This window comes from Equus caballus, chromosome 1, assembly GCF_041296265.1.
Source record: "Equus caballus isolate H_3958 breed thoroughbred chromosome 1, TB-T2T, whole genome shotgun sequence".
Lineage (NCBI taxonomy): Eukaryota > Metazoa > Chordata > Mammalia > Perissodactyla > Equidae > Equus > Equus caballus.
This window is the reverse complement of record NC_091684.1, coordinates 169,935,075-169,954,445: the sequence shown is the minus strand read 5'-3', so window position 1 is coordinate 169,954,445 and position 19,371 is coordinate 169,935,075. Positions and strand designations below refer to the sequence as shown.

At 37.5% G+C, this 19,371-nt stretch overlaps 1 protein-coding gene and 1 pseudogene across 1 annotated transcript; both read right to left on the bottom strand.

Annotated features, from left to right (window-relative positions):
* Positions 1-1,097: 1,097 nt before the first annotated feature.
* On the bottom strand, positions 1,098-2,064 carry OR11K6 (olfactory receptor family 11 subfamily K member 6; the record flags this gene model as incomplete). The annotated part of the gene is given in 1 exon segment (NM_001391621.1): positions 1,098-2,064. A coding segment is annotated over 1 exon segment (967 nt), but the record flags the coding sequence as incomplete, so codon positions are not given.
* On the bottom strand, positions 13,201-14,087 carry OR11G35P (olfactory receptor family 11 subfamily G member 35, pseudogene; annotated as a pseudogene).

Sequence of the window (19,371 nt, the reverse complement as noted above, 5' to 3'; positions counted from 1 at the left end):
TAGTTTGTGTGAAGTTAAAAATTGTTTACATTTTCTTCCAATTCAAAGTAGTTTACAAGCAATTGTTTAGCTATTTAATTTTTTCTTATTGAAGCAGAATAAAGACAGTGACTTCTTTTTCAGAACTTAGAAATCCTGACATTCAAGCTCAGATAATATTCTCAACCCAGGTTCCTTAATAAATGAAATCCAATTGTTGCTGCACCTCACTTTGTGTAGCAAATGACTTCTTGAAGACTACAAATTAAAATTCTATAAATTGCACTTTATATGATGATTCCTTTTAATTATGTTTTGTGGAGTCATGTTTGAAAAAAGTGGTAACAGTACAAAATAAAAGTCATAGCTAAAGCAACAATGTTAATTAAACATTTTATAGAAATGGTTTTAAGGATGCTTATGGAAGTATTAAAATAAGTCACACAGGACTAACACTAAACCACATATGGTACTAGAAGCTGTTGTTTAAACTGGATTTACCCTGCAGTGAGTTATGCCCTGAATAATGCCCTGGTCTTTATGTTTAGCTCTTATCCTTCCTATATTCCAGGGAACTAATGCACTTTAAATTCTTAATCCTTGTCCTGTACACTCTGAAAAATCACTAATATCCCACTAAGGCTATTAGTCTGTTTCCTGAAAGTAACGACACATGCTACACTCCAGCAAGTGGACTTCCTTCAAACTTGAGCCTTCTTTATCAGTCAATATGTTCCAGTGGAGAATTATTGGCTTATAGTGTTAATCCTCAAAGAAATTTATGATCTCTACTACATGTGTATTGGTTGATTCAACTAGATTATACAAAGCAGAACTCTGTCTTCTTGTTAGAAAGTGAATTACATATAGAGGGAATAGTTGGCTTAGGTATGTAAAATTTCGCTCACTTGATATTAACTTCAAAACAAAATTGAATTCATTCGTTAAAATATATTCCTGAAATAACACTGCTGAATCTTGTGGTGAGTGGTGTTTAAGATTATAATGGATCCTCATTATACTTCTTTCTTGATAAAACAATGAATTTATAGTTAAATATATCACTCATGTCTTATTAGCGTAAGTTGCATTTGAGAGATGGAATTTGGCTCTCATTTATATTTTATGGACACCTTGTTCAGTCCTGAACATTTTCCTCAGAGCAGCCTTCATTTCCTTGTTCCTGAGGCTATATATTAGAGGATTGCATAGAGGTGTTATCACAGAATAAAACAAGGTAATGAATTTCTGAGTTTTCATTGGATGTCCTGATCCAGGACTAACATACATCACCAAAATGGAGCCATAAAACAAGGTGACAACTGCCAGATGAGAAGCACAAGTTGAGAAAGCCTTGCATTTGCCAGCCTCTGAGGGCATCCGGAGCACAGCCAGAATCACCAGAGCATAGGAGCAAAGGATAAAGAGAAGGGTTCCAATCATGAAAACAGCATTGAAAGTAGAGTAAGTGAGCTGAGTGATGATGTCTGCAGAACAGGACAGCATCATCAATGGGACAGGATCACACACAAAATGATTGATGATATTTGGACCACAATAGGGCAGCTGTGAAATGAGAACAACTGGGGTTAGGAAGAGGATGAACCCACATGACCATCCGAAGATGACAAGACCAGTGTATAGCTGCTTAGACATAATGTGTGGGTAATGTAGAGGACGGCAGATGGCAAGGTACCTGTCAAAGGCCATGATGCAAAGGAAGAAGCCTTCATCATACCCAAAACAGAAGAAGAAGTAGAACTGTGTAAAACAACTCACAAAGGAGATGGACTTGCTAGTGGACAGGAAGTTAGCCAACATGTTAGGGATGGTTGTAGTAACATAACATATTTCCAAGAGAGAGAAATTCCCCAAGAAGATGTACATGGGAGTGTGAAGACGCCAGTCCCAACACACAGCACAGATGATGGCTGCATTCCCCAACAGGGTCAAGATATAGGCTCCTGAGAAGAGCCCAAAGTAGAGGAACTGAATTTCTGGGCTTGAGGGAAAGCCCATGAGGATGAAGTGGCTGATAGAGCTGGTGGTTTCTCTGCTGGACACATTCATTAGTCGGGAAGGCATGGAGATGACATTGGTTATTGCATTTTAGTGGAGTATATTGGTTTTTCCTGAAAACACCAAATTTTAAAATCTTTTGTTTCATAAAGTAGTAAACACACTTTGCTTAAGCAGCAAAACTGACTTTTATGACTGAGCCTCTGAACATATTTAACTTTCAAAAGTCACAATAATAGAAAAGAGGGAAACATGAATCAGAGACAAATTTTTACCTTTCTAAAGACACTAGACTAGACTAAACTTTTGTGATTCTGCTAAATTACCTTTCTAAAGACACTAGACTAGACTAAACTTTTGTGATTCTGCTAAATTACCTATATTAGTCTACTCTTTCATCTATTTACCGGCACTATTGATACTACATTTTTGTGCACGTGAACCTCTTTCAACAGTACTATGGATACCTGATTCTTTATGATTTATAACTGATATAATAAAAAAAAAATCAAGATATTTTAAAAGACTTTGTCTCAATGTAGTGCCATGACAGGACATAAATTAATCTTGATTTTCATTTTCAGTTCCTCCAGGTTACTCATGGTGTTTTAAATGATATTAAAAAATACCTCTATCATTCCAGGGTATATCGTCTTTCTGCTATTTCATGTATCTATACCACTGTTTAATATAAAAAATGCTTCTTTTCCTTTTTAGGCTACTGGATGCACTATACACTGTGAGAAAGAGTTCTACACCTTGGCCTCTAAATTGCTCTGGCTAGATATTTTGCTATACTTTCACGCACTAGATATGCCCATTTTGTCAGTTGACCTAAGGGAGAGCAGCTGGTCTGAGTGACTGTGGCTAAGTTCAGCGTGCCTGTACTAGGTAGCCCTAGTCACATTGGCTGCAAGGAAAATGGAAAGATAGGTTTTACATTTTCGTGAGGATTTCCGTATTCCTTTCTTCACAGCTCTTTCCACATGTTCCTTTTTCTCGCTTTTGGACAGATCTTCAGTATCTTTTTACATCTCACTAAGCCCCATCTAGGCCTTTCCTATTTGGGCAAATCTGAAATAAGGAACTTCCTGCCTCTCTCTCTCTTTGACTACTTCCATCCCAAGTAGTTGTTATTGAATCAAAACTCAATTTTCCTCCTCAGGAACCTACTATGAACTATTACATTAGGCAAAGTAACTAATTCAAAAATATTTCTTAAACTTCTTCATTGTGTCAAGTGGTCACTTAATTGTTGGAGAAACAGCTGTGGATATGAAAGATCTTGCATTCATGGAGCTTATAATCAAGAGGTTAACAGTAAAAGTCATATATTTTTGCTGAATTTTGATTTGTTTTTCACTCCTGAAAATATTTTTGCATTTTATAAGGAATATTTAGTAAATCGAGGAAGTGTTTTCAAGGTGGGAATCCAAGATCCTGAGTTAGGGAGGTCCCTTGACATATTTTTTATAGGAAGATAATATCAGGATTCCTAGGTCAGACCATGTAGATGGCTAACTCTTTTATTTGATGATTGAGATGTTATCTAAATTGGAAGGACTGCTATTTATTGTTTCTCATTGCCACTAGGATTGTATAAACAAGGATGTAGTAAATCAGGTCAGCAAAATCCTTTGCTCTATGGCTTATCCAAAACAGTTTGCTAATATTTTAAAGAAAAATTCATTCATTCACACAGGACTTTCGAGGATTCATGTCCCCTAATACCTTGTTTGAAACATATTTTTGCATTACAATGAACTGCCTTTTTGTCCTTTAGACATTTTTGTGTCCTATTTACTCAAGACCCTACTTTCAGCCATCTCAGTTAATTTATTTTACTTAGAGAATGATCATCAACAAAGGATTTGTTTCAAATCATTATTGACACATACCCTGCTTGTTTGAGAATATTACCTGGGGATAGTAATTGTCCAATGCCAGAGTTTAGAGCAAATCCTGTATGTGCAACAAAAATAACAACAAAAACTCATATATGCTGAAAAGTTTTGTTGCTTCAAAAAGAATTAATCCACAGTAAACCAGGGCTCATTAATCTAATGGAACTAAAAAGCAATATATGGGCTTGGGAAGGAAGATATCTCTGGAAAGAGGGATTTGCCATATTTCCTTTACTTACCAAGCAAAAAAAATAAATAATCAAAATAATCCTTCTCCAGCAATGTATCAGTTAATGTACATCTTCACTTGAAATTCTAGGCCTCTTTGTATATATATCTTACCTATCTTCTAGAGGGATATATAAATTAAGTACAAAATATCCTACAGAACTCAGGGAAACAAGAAGGAAATTCATACCTTCAGGGTTTATTTTTTGCCAGCATTTCGTTCTAATGAAATATTTTCAGTTTTCTCGAAGGTAAGAATAAAATGCCTCCTATTAAATTATTAATGCAAAAAATTGGAGCACCTGTAGCTCCCATGTTGCACGGTTTCCAGTCAGTCCTTCAATGAATGCTAAGAGGATGTTCTAATAGGGAGATGAAGTATTACTTCACCGAGCAAAAGGCATGTGAGAGGCTTCCAAGAAATTGCACGATCCAGTGTGTAATCGCTCATGGACTGCAAAGAGTGAACCTACAAGATATTTTTTTCTCCAGCTTCAGAGCACAAGTTTATGGTCAAAATGAAAGCCGGATGAAGGTATATATATATATGCCTATTTCCTTGCATCATGACCTTTTGAGATTTGGGTCTTTTTCTCTTGATGATTTGAAAATATTTGTTCAAAAGAGGAGATAATGTTTGAATATTCACTTACTTATAATCAAACATCAAGTCTTAGTATTCTCCAAAGAATAGTGAAAATGTAGAAGTTGATTTTATCTTTTCCTTCTTCTCTAGTACCTGTGTATTACTGAGGGTTCCTGGGATTGTCATAATAGGTACAATAGGAAGTTCTACCATTAGATTCCCTGTATCTATTTTGAAGAAGAAGAAATCATTCTTTGTCCATCAAATATCTGTACTTTCATAGGTTGTTACTAATATTTGAGTTGCATTTTATGTAGGGCAAAAAGAATTGGCAGCTCAAACTCATATAATCAGAAAGTAGAATTGTGATTGCCAGGGATAGAGGAATGAAGGAAATGGGGAGATGTTGGTCAAATGGTATAAACTCCCAGCTATAAGATGAATAAGTTCTAATGTACAGCACGGTGACTATAATTAACCATACTGTATTATATAATTGGAAGCTAACAAACTAGATCTTAAATGTTCCCATGACCAAAAAAAAAAAGGCAATTATACGAGGTGCTGGAGGTCTTAACTACCCTTATTGTGGTAATTGGTTCACAATACATATGTTTATCAAATCATCATATTATACATCTTAAACATACACAATGTTATATGTCAGTTAAATCTCAATAAAGCTGGAAAAAAAGAATTGGCAGTTCAAGAAATTTAATTGGTGTTCAGTTACTCCACAAATATTTATTGAATATCTAACCATGTTCCAATCACTATTTCAGATCCCAGGGATATTGTAGAAACCAACCCCAAATGTCCTGTCTTCACAGTACCTACATTCTATTGGAGGGAGAGGAAAATAAATAACATAAATAAGATAATTATATAGTATACTAGAAAATAATATAAAAAAAAAATCAGGGGCCTGCCCCGTGGCCGAGTGGTTAAGTTTGTGTGCTCCACTGCAGTGGCCCAGGGTTTCGCTGGTTCAGAACCTGGGTGCAGACATGGCACTGCCACGTTGAGGCGGCATCCCACGTACCACAGCTGGAAGGACCCACAACTAAAATATACAGCTATATACTGGGGGGACTTGGGGAGAAAAAGCAGAAAAAAAAAAAAGGAAGAGTGGCAACAGTTGTTAGCTCAGACGCCAATCTTTAAAAAATAAATAAATAAATAAATCAAGGAGTTAGGAGAGAATGTTAGAATGGGGGACTATGATTTTAAATAGAGTGGTAAGGAAAGCCTCACAGAGAAGGTAACATTTAAACAATGTCTTGAAGTGAGAGAACAAACTTTATGGATATCTGGAGGAATTGTGTTCCAGGCAAAAAGATTTGTCAATCATGGGAACCAGAGGGATAAGAAAGCATAACATGTTGGAAAAACAGCAAGGAGGCCAGTGTGGCTATAGCAGTGTAAGCAATAGAGAAAGTAGTAGGACATGATGGCAGAGAGAAAACAGATGAGGGCAGATCATTTAGGGCATGTAAGCTATTGTAAAAACTTTGGCTTTCACTCTAAGAAAGGGTCAGGGGAGGTGTTTAAGCAGAGAATAAAATGATCTGGCTTAAGGGTTTTGTTTTTTTTAAAGTTTGAAATATTGTACATAAAAGCATGCCTGTTGTAATTACACAGCTCACTGAGTTATTAATAATGCACACACCATTTAACTGTCACCTGACTAAAAGAAATAGGACACTACTTAGCGTCCCAGAAGCCTCACTGTGGTCTTTCCTATTACTACTTATCTCTCCAAAATAACCTCTATCTTTATTTCTAATACCCTCAATTTGCCTGATTTTGAAATCAAATCATGACAGTGTCTGTTTTGTGTTTGGAATTTTGCATTGATAATTAAATTTGTGAGATTTATCTGTGGTCTTTCATATTGCTGTGGTTCATCTGTTTTCACTATTGTATAATATTCCTCTGAGTGAATATGCACAAGTCTTCACTCTATTGTAGGGACATTTGGGTTGTTTCCAGTTTGGGGCTCCAGTGCTGCAATGAATAGTATTCTGCATGTCTCTTGGTGTATGCTTGCAAGAATATATGTTGTATATACAAGAAATTTCTGGATCCTAGAGAATGCATATTTTGAATTTTAACAAACAGCATCAAAGAGTATTCCAAAATGGTTACCCAAATGTACCTTCTCATGAGTAGTATATGATAATCCTCATCATTCTGTATTTTGTGCCAGTCTTTGATTATGTCAGTTTTTTAAAAAATCATTTAGGAAAACACATACTGTGTTATAATTGGATTATATTCTTTTTTCAAAATGATTTTTTAAGCGTCTTGCACATTTTTCTATTAGGAATTTTGTTATTACTTTAAATATTTAAAAAACATTCTGAAAACATGCCTTTTATTAGTTATCTGTATTCCAAATTTTTCTCCCATTTATGTGACTTATTTTTCCAGTCTCATAATTTTTTTAATGAATAGGAGTTCTTAATTTTAATGTGTTTAATTTATCAATCAAGTTCCTGTACAGTTAATTCTTTTTTGTTTATTTCAAAGGCATGAAAACATTCTACTTTATTTTTTACTAGCTTTATTATGTTACCTTTCACATTTAAGATCTGCAATAATCCTGGGCTTAATTTCTGTGTATGGTTTGAAATAGAGGTCAAAGTTCATTTTTCCACATGAAAATCCATTTGACTTAGACTTTTTTTTCTTTTTGGTAAAAGAACCTTCATTCCACCCCTGCTTTGTAGTCCTAATTTTATCATAAACTAAGTGTCTATATATGATGGTTTGGTTTCTGGATTATCTGTTTAATTCCATCTGTCTTTTTGTACCTATTTCACTGGTAGCACATTCTCTTAATTATCATAGCTTTATAATGTCTGATATCTCATAAGGTGAGTCCTCCTAATTTATTTCTCCTTAAACTTTTTTGGTAGTCTTAGCTCATTGTATTTTCACATAAATTTAGAATCCACTTTTCAATTTGCACAAAAATTATTGCTGGAATTTTGCTTGAGATTGCTTTGAGTGGGGAGAATTATTGTCATCTACACAGTAGTTACTTTTATAATCCATGGATGTAGCATATTCTCACCATTAATTTGTCTTCTTGAATTTCTCTCAATAGGCTTTTACAGTTTTCTGTATAGAAGACTTGCCAAATCTATATATTTTTTTCCACTGAGCCCCTTCTCCATTGTTTTCCAATGTTATAATAGAGGGACAAAGGCTGCGGGTTGTAACACGGAAATCTGTAGCCAATTTCAGAGACATTTGTAGAGTGTGTGAACAAGCTTGTTGACCTCATTCTGAACTTGACCAGTTGGAAGTCAGTTTCTCACCACCTCCTCCTTTACTCTAGTTAATAGATGAAACAGTAAAATGAGAGCAGTGGGCAGGTCTAAGCTTCTTCCAAGGCTCCTCTCCATATCCGAAGTCCTCAGAGTTTCTGGGTCCTTTAATCCCTCTTCTGGTTCCTCACTGTCTGACTGAAGTCCCCTCATTCCACTTAAAAAATTTTTTTTCCAGTTTTATTGAGAAATAATTGCCATATATCACTATGTAAGTTTAAGGTGTACAGCATGATGGTTTCATTTACATATATTGTGAAATGATTACCACAATAGGTTTAACATCTATCATCTCACATTGATACAATAACAAGAAAAGAAAAAATATTTCTCCTTGTGATGAGAACTCTTAGGGATCCACTCTCTTAACAACTTTCCTATGTATCACACAGCCATGTTAGCTATGGACATCATGTTGTGCATTACACCCCTAGTACTTATTATTCTTATAACTGGAAGTTTGTGCCTTTTGACCATCTTCCTCCAGTTGCTTCCCATGGCTTTGGTAACCACAAATCTGATTTCTTTTACTACGAGGTTTTTGTTTTGTTTATTTTTTTTAGATCCCACATGTAAGTGAGATCATACAGAATTTGTGTTTCTCTGTCTGACAGATTTCACTTAGCATAATGTCTTCAAGTTCCATCCATGTTGTCACAAATACCTGGATCCGTTGTGCCTAAGATCTTAAAGGCAATCTCAGTCACATTGTGTTATGGGATGAAATTCAAGTGGGAAATCAGGAAAGATTCCTGGATATATAGATAGAGAGGCCTGGAAGGATATGGGGAAAGCTAAAGACACAACAATTGAAGGAATTAAGCTTGTTCAAATACACAAATCAGGTCGCTTTCCCACACACAGCGCTGATAGTTAGAACACTGAGAAGGAGACTGTCTCAGGGAGACCACTTCAAAGGCCTGAGACCCACCAGCCTAAATGTCTCCCAAAATACCTCTTTTAGTGCACTCTCATCCGCAAAATAACATCATTAACACTGTTTGCACCTATATAAAGGATTTTAATCATATTAAGTTGCATACTACTATAGGATGTTTTCTCCTTGAATGTGACTAGGCATTTACACTGTCAGAAAATTATATACAATTTAAATGACTATTTTAGAAAACAAAACTAAGAAAAATTGGCAAATATGAAAAGTGCAGAGAAATTATTAATGTCACTACTGGTACATCTAAATCAAATTGTTATTAATACCTTGTTTCATTTTCCCTATTCCTAATGTATTTATAATCATAGTATAACAATTTTGAATCTCATTTTTCTCACTCTCATAGCACATCTTAAGTCTTTACCCATACTTTTGGACTATCTCTATAAGTATTTATTTTAATACTGCTAAAACATTCTATCATGTACACATACTACAGTGGTCTTAACAATTTATTTATTGGTGGATGTATGGTTTATTTACAATTTCAGATTATTCTCCAGGGCTGATGTTCTATGAGGAAGCTTGAAGAGTTGAGATCCATAGGAGGAAATGTAGATGGTATAAAGGAGAACTGATTTGAAGAAAGAGCACAAAACCAAGAAGGAGGAACTCCTGTCCCACTTAATAATCTACTTATGTGATGAGTTTATACCACCTGTGCTATTGGAAGGACACTGACGAGGTTCCCAGAACAACACATGCTGCACCAACACACAACCTTGTGTCTTAAATGAGCTCAGGGAAACAAGCAACTTTCCAAAACATTTATAGGAAATACAAGATATAACAAGTGCGTTTGTGTATGTGTGTATTTTATGTGTGTTATTTTGTCCTTGAGGGATTAGGTATGTGTTCAGTATATTGATTCTGAACTTAGTTTTGGGGATAGGATGTATCACCCAAATTATTTCCAGATTTTCTGATGAAGGTTTTTCAGTGGCTGCTTCAGTCAGCAGCATGTGGACTCCAGACCAAAGTCCCACTATGTTGACTCAGCTTCAGTTCCTGAAGCAAGACTCCTCATTTCACTCTGAGGGAAGAATTAGAAATAAAGAATAAGCCTTCTTTAAACTGTCAAGTTGAGATTTTTGAGTTAACTTTTTTTCCCTCATTTTTTTTTTTTTTTGAGGAAGATTAGCCCTGAGCTAACTACTGCCAGTCCTCCTCTTTTTGCTGAGGAAGGCTGGCACTGAGCTAACATCGTGACCATCTTCCTCTACTTTATATGTGGGATGCCTACCACAGCATGGCGTGCCAAGTGGTGCCATGTCCCCACCCAGGATCCGAATTGGCAAACCCCGGGGAGCTGAGAAGTGGAATGTGCGAACTTAACCACTGCGCCACTGGGCCGGCCCCTTAGTTAACATTTTTTAATTTGGTAAGAAAAATTAAGCTTATCATAGTAAATTTGTAAAACACATCAAGAAGCAGAACAAAATCACCGATAATTTTTTGAAAAGATTACAAATATGAAATGTATTTTGTTTCCTTCCTATATTTTCTTGATTACAAAATAAGTTTGGAAATAATCATGTAAGTCTTTTCTATCTTGGAAAAAGAGAAATTAAACTTAGCATTATATTATTAACATTTTCCCAACTCATCAAACATATTTCAAAACACGATTTTTAATATCTGTGTGATAGTCTATAATTTGTATGCACAATAATTCACTTAATAAATATCCAGTTATGGAACATTTAAATGGGTATGATTATCCTTATTTTATTTTCATTAAATTATCAATTTGTTTGGAATGAAATGATAAATTTACATTTACTTATTATATCCAGAAACATGGTAGATATCTCCACTTATTTAATTAATTAATTAATTAATTAATTAACTTTTACTGTTTCAAGGTAAGTATTTGCAGTTTTCTTCATATACACTTCACTAGTTTTTGGTGATTTTATTTAGAGGTCTACAACACTTTGTTGTTGTTATAAATAGCATTTCCCTTCCATTATATTTTCTTTCTGATTATCTTTTGTAAATTCACTTTGCATCTGGCCACCATTTTAATATTTGTTATTGATTTTAATCACTTTTTGAAATTACTTTTATTAAAATTCACATCAAATATCTACTAGTCTTGAGTAAAGAAAAATAGGCAGAAACATAAGTATTGGAGTGAGAGTAAATTTCTGACTTTCAGTTCAGGAGATAATTGATGAGTATTGATGTGCTATGTTTTAATCCCTACCATCTTCTCCCTATTTCTTTCAAGACAGTTGGAATGTTAAACACTTGCCTTCCCCTTTCATTCAATACTTCTATTGAAAGAATGTGGGAAGGCTGTACTGGTTGACTTCTTCCCTCCTCTGCCAAAGGATATCGTATAAGGCTCTACAGGTCGTTCCTGGAATAAGGGAGCCTGTCCAACAGAGGGAGTGGTGACTGTCACCCAGCTTGTGCCTGGGAGCAGAAATGTGCACCGTGACGTGTGTGTGGGGCCCACCTGAGGAAGAGGTGCATGAAAGCACTTCTGATCAAGACTTGCAGCTGAGGGGCTGCTTTGTGATCTTGTGATCTACACAAGGGGCTTCATGGACTAGCCTCAGCCCTACACCCAAACTTTAAACTAATTCCTGCTGTCACCCACATAGAGCCTGACTTTCATTTCCCATGCATAGCTAAAATGAAGACAAGTGAATCTAGCTTTTTACGCTCCTGTGGAACTGGGCATAATTTCACTAGTAGATGAGATTGTGCCCTCTTGGAGTAAGATACATTTATGAAGATATAGCATGCTAATTCCAGGCCACTTTGGAAATTAACTGGAAAGTAATACACCTCATTTAGACCCTGGCCATACTATCTTATTTCTATCTCAGACTCACACACACTACCCTCACTGCATGGTTAGTGTTCATTCTAATTGATACAGGGATAAAAGCACTTTAAAAATCATAAAGCACTTAAAATATGAATTATTATTTTGTCATTAAGTTTTTTCTAGGTAATCTTGTTTCCATGTCTCACCTCTATTCTGTTTCAGTACCTTTATTTTTTTCTTTGAGTGCTCCTGAGTAGTACTAAGATAAAGGAGGAATCTAACAAATTGTAAGAACCTAAAACAACTTGAAAAATAACCAGTTGGAGAAAAGTGTTTTCACAAGGTCTTGTTCAAGAATTTGGTTTCCTGAGAAGAAAATTTTTGACAAGCCCACTTGAGGAAGAATCTCAAACCACAAAGGGCCTACATATGGACAAAATTATTCTGAATAAGAAAGTGAAAGATGTTCTGGTCACTCTTGTGGGTGGTGGGAAGAAGGTGAGTAAGAAAGAGAAAGAGGCAGCACCAGCTATAATATGAGAGGTTGAGTGGGTGGTCCAGCACGGTGGCCCTTCCTCTGATTCTCCCTAACTCCAGCCTATAGTCAGGTTAATAAATCTACACTAAGCTGGAATGAGTTTGGTTTTGGATAAAATATTGAAGGAGATGAGTCTCACATCCAGTTTGATGTGATCAAAAGAAGACAGCAGGTGGATTCAGGAGTGGGAGGAAAGAAGCATGCAGGAACCTGTTTGTATGGTGTGTGTGTGTGTGTGTGTGTGTGTGTGTGTGTGTAGGGAGATAGTGGTGGGGACTCTAGACATCTAATCACTATGAAATTGGGAGTCAGAGACAAATTTACCTAAATCTGCAAAAGATAGAAACTGACAGTTGACATCTGAGTTGTATATGTCTTTTTCTTCAAAAATGCCCGAGAATGTCCAGCATTTTCCTGTTTCCATGCACTACACACAGGAATATTAATATAATAAAGCCTAGTACAAATGATTTATGCAAATTCTGGTAAGATTTTACTTGCTATTTGCTTCATTGAAAGGCATCCTTAAAAATATTCCAGGGGAGGGGGCTGGCCCCGTGGCCGAGTGGTTACGTTCGCGCGCTCCGCTGCAGGCGGCCCAGTGTTTCGTCGGTTCGAATCCTGGGCGCGGACATGGCACTGCTCGTCAGACCACGCTGAGGCAGCGTCCCACATGCCACAACTAGAGGAACCCACAACGAAGAATACACAACTATGTACCGGGGGGCTTTGGGGAGAAAAAGGAAAAAATAAAATCTTTGAAAAATATTCCAGGGGATATAGGGAACGTATTTGTCTCTCAAATTTACTTAAGACCATTAACCTTCTATAATTTTATATCACAACATGTCCTACACACCTATGGATTCTAGCTCTTGAGAGGCTGTCTTTGAGTCAATGTTATAATCCTAAACAGCTTTCTCAGGGCCTCCTTCATCTCCTTATTCCGAAGGCTGTAGATCAAGGGATTGAAAAGTAGAGTCATCACAGAATAAAATAAAGTTACAATTTTCTTAGTTCCTGCTGGATTGCCTGCTCTTGGGCTCACATACATCACTGTGATGGAGCCATAGAACAGGGACACCACCGCGTGACAGAAGCCACCTGTGGAGGAGGCGTTATGCTGGCCTTCTGGTGAGGGGACTCTCAACACAGCTCTGACAACCAGAGTGCAGGAGTTGGTAATGAAGAGGAAAGTGGAGAAAATTATGATTTAAGTTAAAGATGGCACAGACGATCTCAGTGGCAGGAACTGGCACACAGGACAACCTCATAAGGAAGCAACTGTATTGGGGCCACAAAAAGGAAACTGGGAGATGAGATGCCCTGGGAGGAGAAGACAGGAGAATCCATACACCCATCAGCAGACTCCCATTCTGATGCAGCATTGAACTGTCATGACAGTGGGGTAGTGCAGGGGCCTGCAGATAGCAAGGTACCTGTCAAAGGCCATGGCAGACAAGAAGAAGGTCTCACTGGTGCCCATGGAGAAGAAGAAGTAAAACTGGATGAAGCAGCCAGAGGAGAAGGTGTTGTTCTCAGAGAGAAAATTGGCTACCATATTGGGGACAGGAGAAGTGGCATGCCAAATCTCTAGGAAGGAAAAATTGGCCAGCAGAATGTACATGGGGTGTGGAGATGGTGGTCCCACCACACTTTACAGCTAATGCACGGGTTTCCAATTAGTGTCAGGACATAGATCACAGAGAAGTGTGAGAAGAGGAGGATCTGAGTCTCCCAGGTACAAGGGAATCCGAGAAGAATCAGTCACAGGGTCACGGTGATTACTTGCTCTTGGGTTTTTCATTTTTTTCTCCTAAAACTGTAATAACAAGACATTACCATATTAAAGAAGTTTTTTCACTAAGATATTCTCTGAATTTCTTTACAATTCAATTAGCAGCATAGTTTTAGATTACTTAAAGATTATCGGCATTATCACTGAATGGCACCACAATTTACTCAGTTGCTCAGGCCACAAACTTTGGCCATAACTTACCAGCTCTCTCAATACTCTATATCCAAACTGTAAAGAAATTCTCTAGGCCTCACGTTCCAAATATTCAGCATCTGAACAATTTTTAGGATTCATATCAGCTTTTACTCTGGTCCATGCTACCATGAAACTCTCATTTAAACTGCTACAAATGTCTCCTAAGTTGCCTGTTTGTTTTTTATATGCTTAGAGGCTATTACCCACACGGGACTAGACTGGTAGTTTTTTAAAAATCTGATTATGTCAACTACTTGCTCTCAGTCTTTTAAACTCATTTAAAAAAAAAAGCAAATTCTTTACCACAACCTATATGGCCAGTGACGTCTTCCTCCATGCCATGGTTTCCTACATTTCTTCCCTCTACTAACCCCACTCCAGGCATGCTGATACGGTGACTCCCCTCCTTACCTGCAATTTTGCTTTTTGTGGTTTCAGTTACCCACGGTCAATTGCAATGCAAAAATATTAAATGAAAATTTCCATAAATAAACAGTTCCTAAGTTTTAAATTGTGTGCCATTCTGAGTAGCTTGATAAAATCTCATGCCTTCCCACTCCACCTGCCCAGGACATGAATCATCCCTTTGTCCAGCAAATCCACACTGTATACGTACCTGCCCGTTAGTCACTTAGTAGCTGTCCTGTTTATCATATTGACTGCTGCAGTATTGCCATACTTGTGTTCAAGCAACCCTTATTTTACTTAACAATGGCCCTAAAGCACAGGAGGTGTGATACTGGCAATTCGCATACGACAAAGAGAAGCAGTAAAGTGCTTCCTTTAAGTGAAAAGATGAAAATCTTCAACTTAACAAGGAAAGAAAAAAAAATCCAAAAATCAAAATTTTTTTGGTTTCCCAGTGCGCATAAAGGTTATATTTACACTGCACTGTAGCCTAGTAAGTGTGTCATAGCAGTATATCTTTTTAAAAAAAGCCAATGTACATACCTTAATTAAAAAATACTTTATTCCTAAAAATGGTAACCATCATAGGAGCCTTCTGTGAGTGGTAATCTTTTCCCTGGCAGAGGGTTTTGCCTCTATGTTGATCGCTACTGACTGATCAGTGTGGTGGTTGCTGAAGGTTGCGGTGGCTGGGCAATTTCTTAAAATAAGACAACAATGACGTTTGCTGAATCTATTGACGCTGTCTTTTATGAACGATGTCTCTGCAGCATATGATGCTGTTTGATAGCACTTTTTACTTACAGTGGAATTTCTTTCAAAATTGGAGTCAATCCTCTCAATCCCTGCTGCTGCTTTATCAACTAATTTGTGCAATATTCTGTATCCTTTATTGTCATTTTAACAACCTTCAAGGCATCTTTACCAGGAGTAGATTCCATCTCAAGAAACACTTTCTTTGCTCTTCCATAAGAAGCAACTCCTCATCCATTGGTTTTATCATGAGGTGGCAGCCATTCAGTCACATGTTCAGGTCCCTCTAATTCTAGTCCTCTTGCTATTTTTACCACTTCCTCCACTGAAATCTAGAATTCATCAAAGTCGTCCATGTGGGTTGGAAACAACTTCTTCCAAACTCCTGTTAATCTTGATATTTTGACCCCTTCCTATGAATCACTAATGTTCTTAATGGCATCTAGAATGGTGAATGCTTTCCAGAAGTTTTCAATTTTCTTTGTCCAGACTCATCAGAGGTATCACTACCTATGGCAGCTGTAGCCTTATGAAACATATTTCTTAAGTATTTAGGCTTGAAAGTTGAAATTACTTAGTGATCCATGGGCTGCAGAATGAATGTTGTGTTAGCAGTCATGAAAACAATATTAATCTCATTACTCATCTCCATCAGAGATCTTGAGTGACCAGGTACATTGTCAATGAGCAGTAATATTTTGAAACGAATCTTTTTCTGAGCAGTAAGTCTCAATAGCAGACTTAAAATATCTAGTAAACTATGTTGTAAAAAGATGTGCTGTCATACAAACTTTGCTGTTTCATTTATAGAGCACAGGCAGAGTAGATTAGCATAATTGTTAAGGGCTCTAGGATTTTCAAAGTGGTAAACGAGCACTAGCTTCAACTTCAATTCACCAGCTGCATTAGGCCCTAACAAGAGAGTCAGCCTGTCCTTTGAAGCTTTGAAGCCAGGCATTGACTTCTCCTCTCTAGCTATGAAAGTCCTAGATAGCATCTTCTTCCAATATAGGCTTGCCTGTATAACCAGAAGCATTTTTATATATTTTATGGTAATGCAGCTGTGTCTCCTACAAAAGAGATGACATTGGATTTAGGAATAAAAATGTAAGAGCAAAGGGTTCAATGAAGCTACGGGATGTAAAGACAGAGATTAGTTATCTCAAAAATTTACAAAATACTTCTAAGGCTTCCACCATCTGTTCCCTCCTCTCCTCAATTCAACACATATACCAGCCCCAACTATTCTGCGGTAATGTTGGGACTTTTGGTTCAGTAACAACTGTAGGGGAGGAAGACATTTCCTCTTCCCAAATGTGGGTTCATCTGGCCGGAGAACGAATTAACAACAACAAAAAAAACTCACCACTCTTGCTTCCATTGGAGCCTGCAGGCAGAGATCCGGGAGACTGACATGGTAAGTACTCTTACCTCTTGCCGGCTCTCGGCAGGAGTCCGGGATTTCTCAGCCGCAGCAGTCCAGGAGCACGCAATGTCCAGCCAGGGAAATTTCATCCTGCCGACTGCGCCAAAACTGTAGGGGAGGAAGACATTTCCTCTTCCCAAATGTGGGTTCGTCTGGCCGGAGAACGAATTAAATTCACATGAGACAGAATAGCAAGAGAAAATTAAACAAAGCTTTATGAGGAACCATGGCCCGGGGCCTTTCTTCCCGAGGGAAGAAAGGGCACCAAAGAAGTCGGGTGCACAGAGTGGTTATATACCCCCAAACAGGGTGTTGCACATGTGATTGAAATGTCCCTCCCACAATAGTCACGAGATTGCCCTGTCGGCACAGTGCTTGATGGACACAGTAGGTAGTGGTCTGCTATCTCGGTGGTGGGCGTAGCAGGAGGCAAGTTGATTGTCTGGAGCTGGGCGGTCACAGGTGAGCGCAGCAATCAGTTCCTAGCCTAAGGAAAGATGCTTAATCCTTAAAGAAATGCCAATGTTGGGAGGGAGAGGGAAGTCAGTTATAGGAGGTTACCAGACAAGCACAATAAAATGCAGATTTAAGTCCTTGCCTTTGGTATTGATTAAGAGTTTCTAGAAAGAAGGTCATCTCCTTTCTTCTTCCTGGTACAGAGAGGGAGGCACCTTTTACAGACAGAGATTTACCTTACAAATGTAAATGTGTCCTAACAAAGGGCAAGTTCCATTCCTCAGAGCCTCCATTCCCTGTCCCAGTTTATCAAAAGCAATCAGCCTCAAATAATCCTGATGCCAAAGAGACGTATCTTGGGGTGGCCAATTCCAGGTCCCTACACAACTGTTCCATTGACTGTAAACTATTGCCCCACTTGTTCTGTGAATTTGTCCTTTCAATCTCAGTTCAGCCAGAGAAAAGTAAATTAAACTTTTAAATCAACATTATGACTACCACAGCTAAAAATGTGACTTTAGAATTTATAAATGGACGTAGTGATCTAATCCTGTTTTATTTTATGAAGATCAGATATAGAGACCTTCATAAGTTTTGGGTCTCATAATTGAAGAGGTACATGGGCAAACTGCAGTGAATTTGCAGGATGCAACTTAGAAGGGCTTAAAAGCATGAAAAATGAGTAACAGTGGATGGAGCTGAGATATTTAAATTGGAGAACGAAAGACTCTATGGGAACAAAGGAAGGGTAATCACTTAACAGAGAAATTCAGTTTGCCCTATTTAACCCCCAAAGCACAGAGTTAAAAATAATAGTCAAAAGTTACAGGGAGACATATTGTAATTCAACATGGAGAATAACTTTCTTCCAGAGAAACCTCTCCAGTGATGGGATAAGCTGCTTCAGAAGATTGCTTTCTGTCAAGGATTTTGTCCAATACAGGCTGAGAAAGTGGTAGAGGGGATTTAAGCATCAGAAGTTAATTTCTTTCAGTCCTGAAATTCCATGATATGCATCTCAGATGTATCAAGAAAAGAAGAAAACCTCTCCAGGTAACTTCAATGATATAAAAAACTGTAATGGAAAAAAAGTTAATGAGAATTTGAGGATTTCATTAACACTGATAAAAATGAATAGTATTTTCCAAGGATCGTTAGTTGACAATAGATGAAGGGAAAATAAAAAGAGAATTCTAGACTGTGCCTTGCTCAGCAAAGTCCCAAAGTTATGCCAATGGACTACAAATAGTCCAACTCTATTAATTGAAGAAATTGGTATTTTTTTCTGAAAAATGTGTGTAGAAATCTCTCAATCTCTGAGCTAACATATGAGTAGATCCTTAGTTTGGTCAAAGATGATTCTTCAAGGTTTGTTTAGAGGGTTCAGAGGATTTTGGGGCTAAACAAGGGAAAATATGACCATGAGGTGGGAATGGCACACACAAGTTTTATTTGGGGACACTGTTTTGACAGATTTGTATTCAGGGGAAATCCCTCACAGCATGAGACCTTCCAGAGACTATAGGCGAGGGGGCGCCACTGCTCAGAAGGGGAGGAGGACTAAGGAACTCCCAGGAGAAAGAGGGGGATCAGAGAGATGGCTTACCTTTCTAGGTGAAGTCAGCCTGAGGGTGAGGACGTGCTACGTTAGAGAGTTCCGAAGGGTAGTATTATCTTGGAGTCTGTCTTATCTATGGGTAGCAGATGTTAGACATAATTTCCTGAGGTCTGTAAAGCAGATTAAAAATCTGCTTATTGGGACTATCTCTAAAACAATTGGATATGTAAAAATTTTGACACCTGTAGGCTTTTGAGCTAACAACATTCAGCCTGCTGTGAAGAAGTAAGCAACCTATACAGAAGCTATCTTTGGCTCATTTACATAACAGATGATCTTTGAAAGTTTGTGATGGCTTTTTCCTCTTTTTCCTGTGTTTATCCAGATTTCAGCATTCATGCTTTCTCTAAAGCTCCCATTGTGCCACCATAAAGTAGAAAATTACTTAAACTGG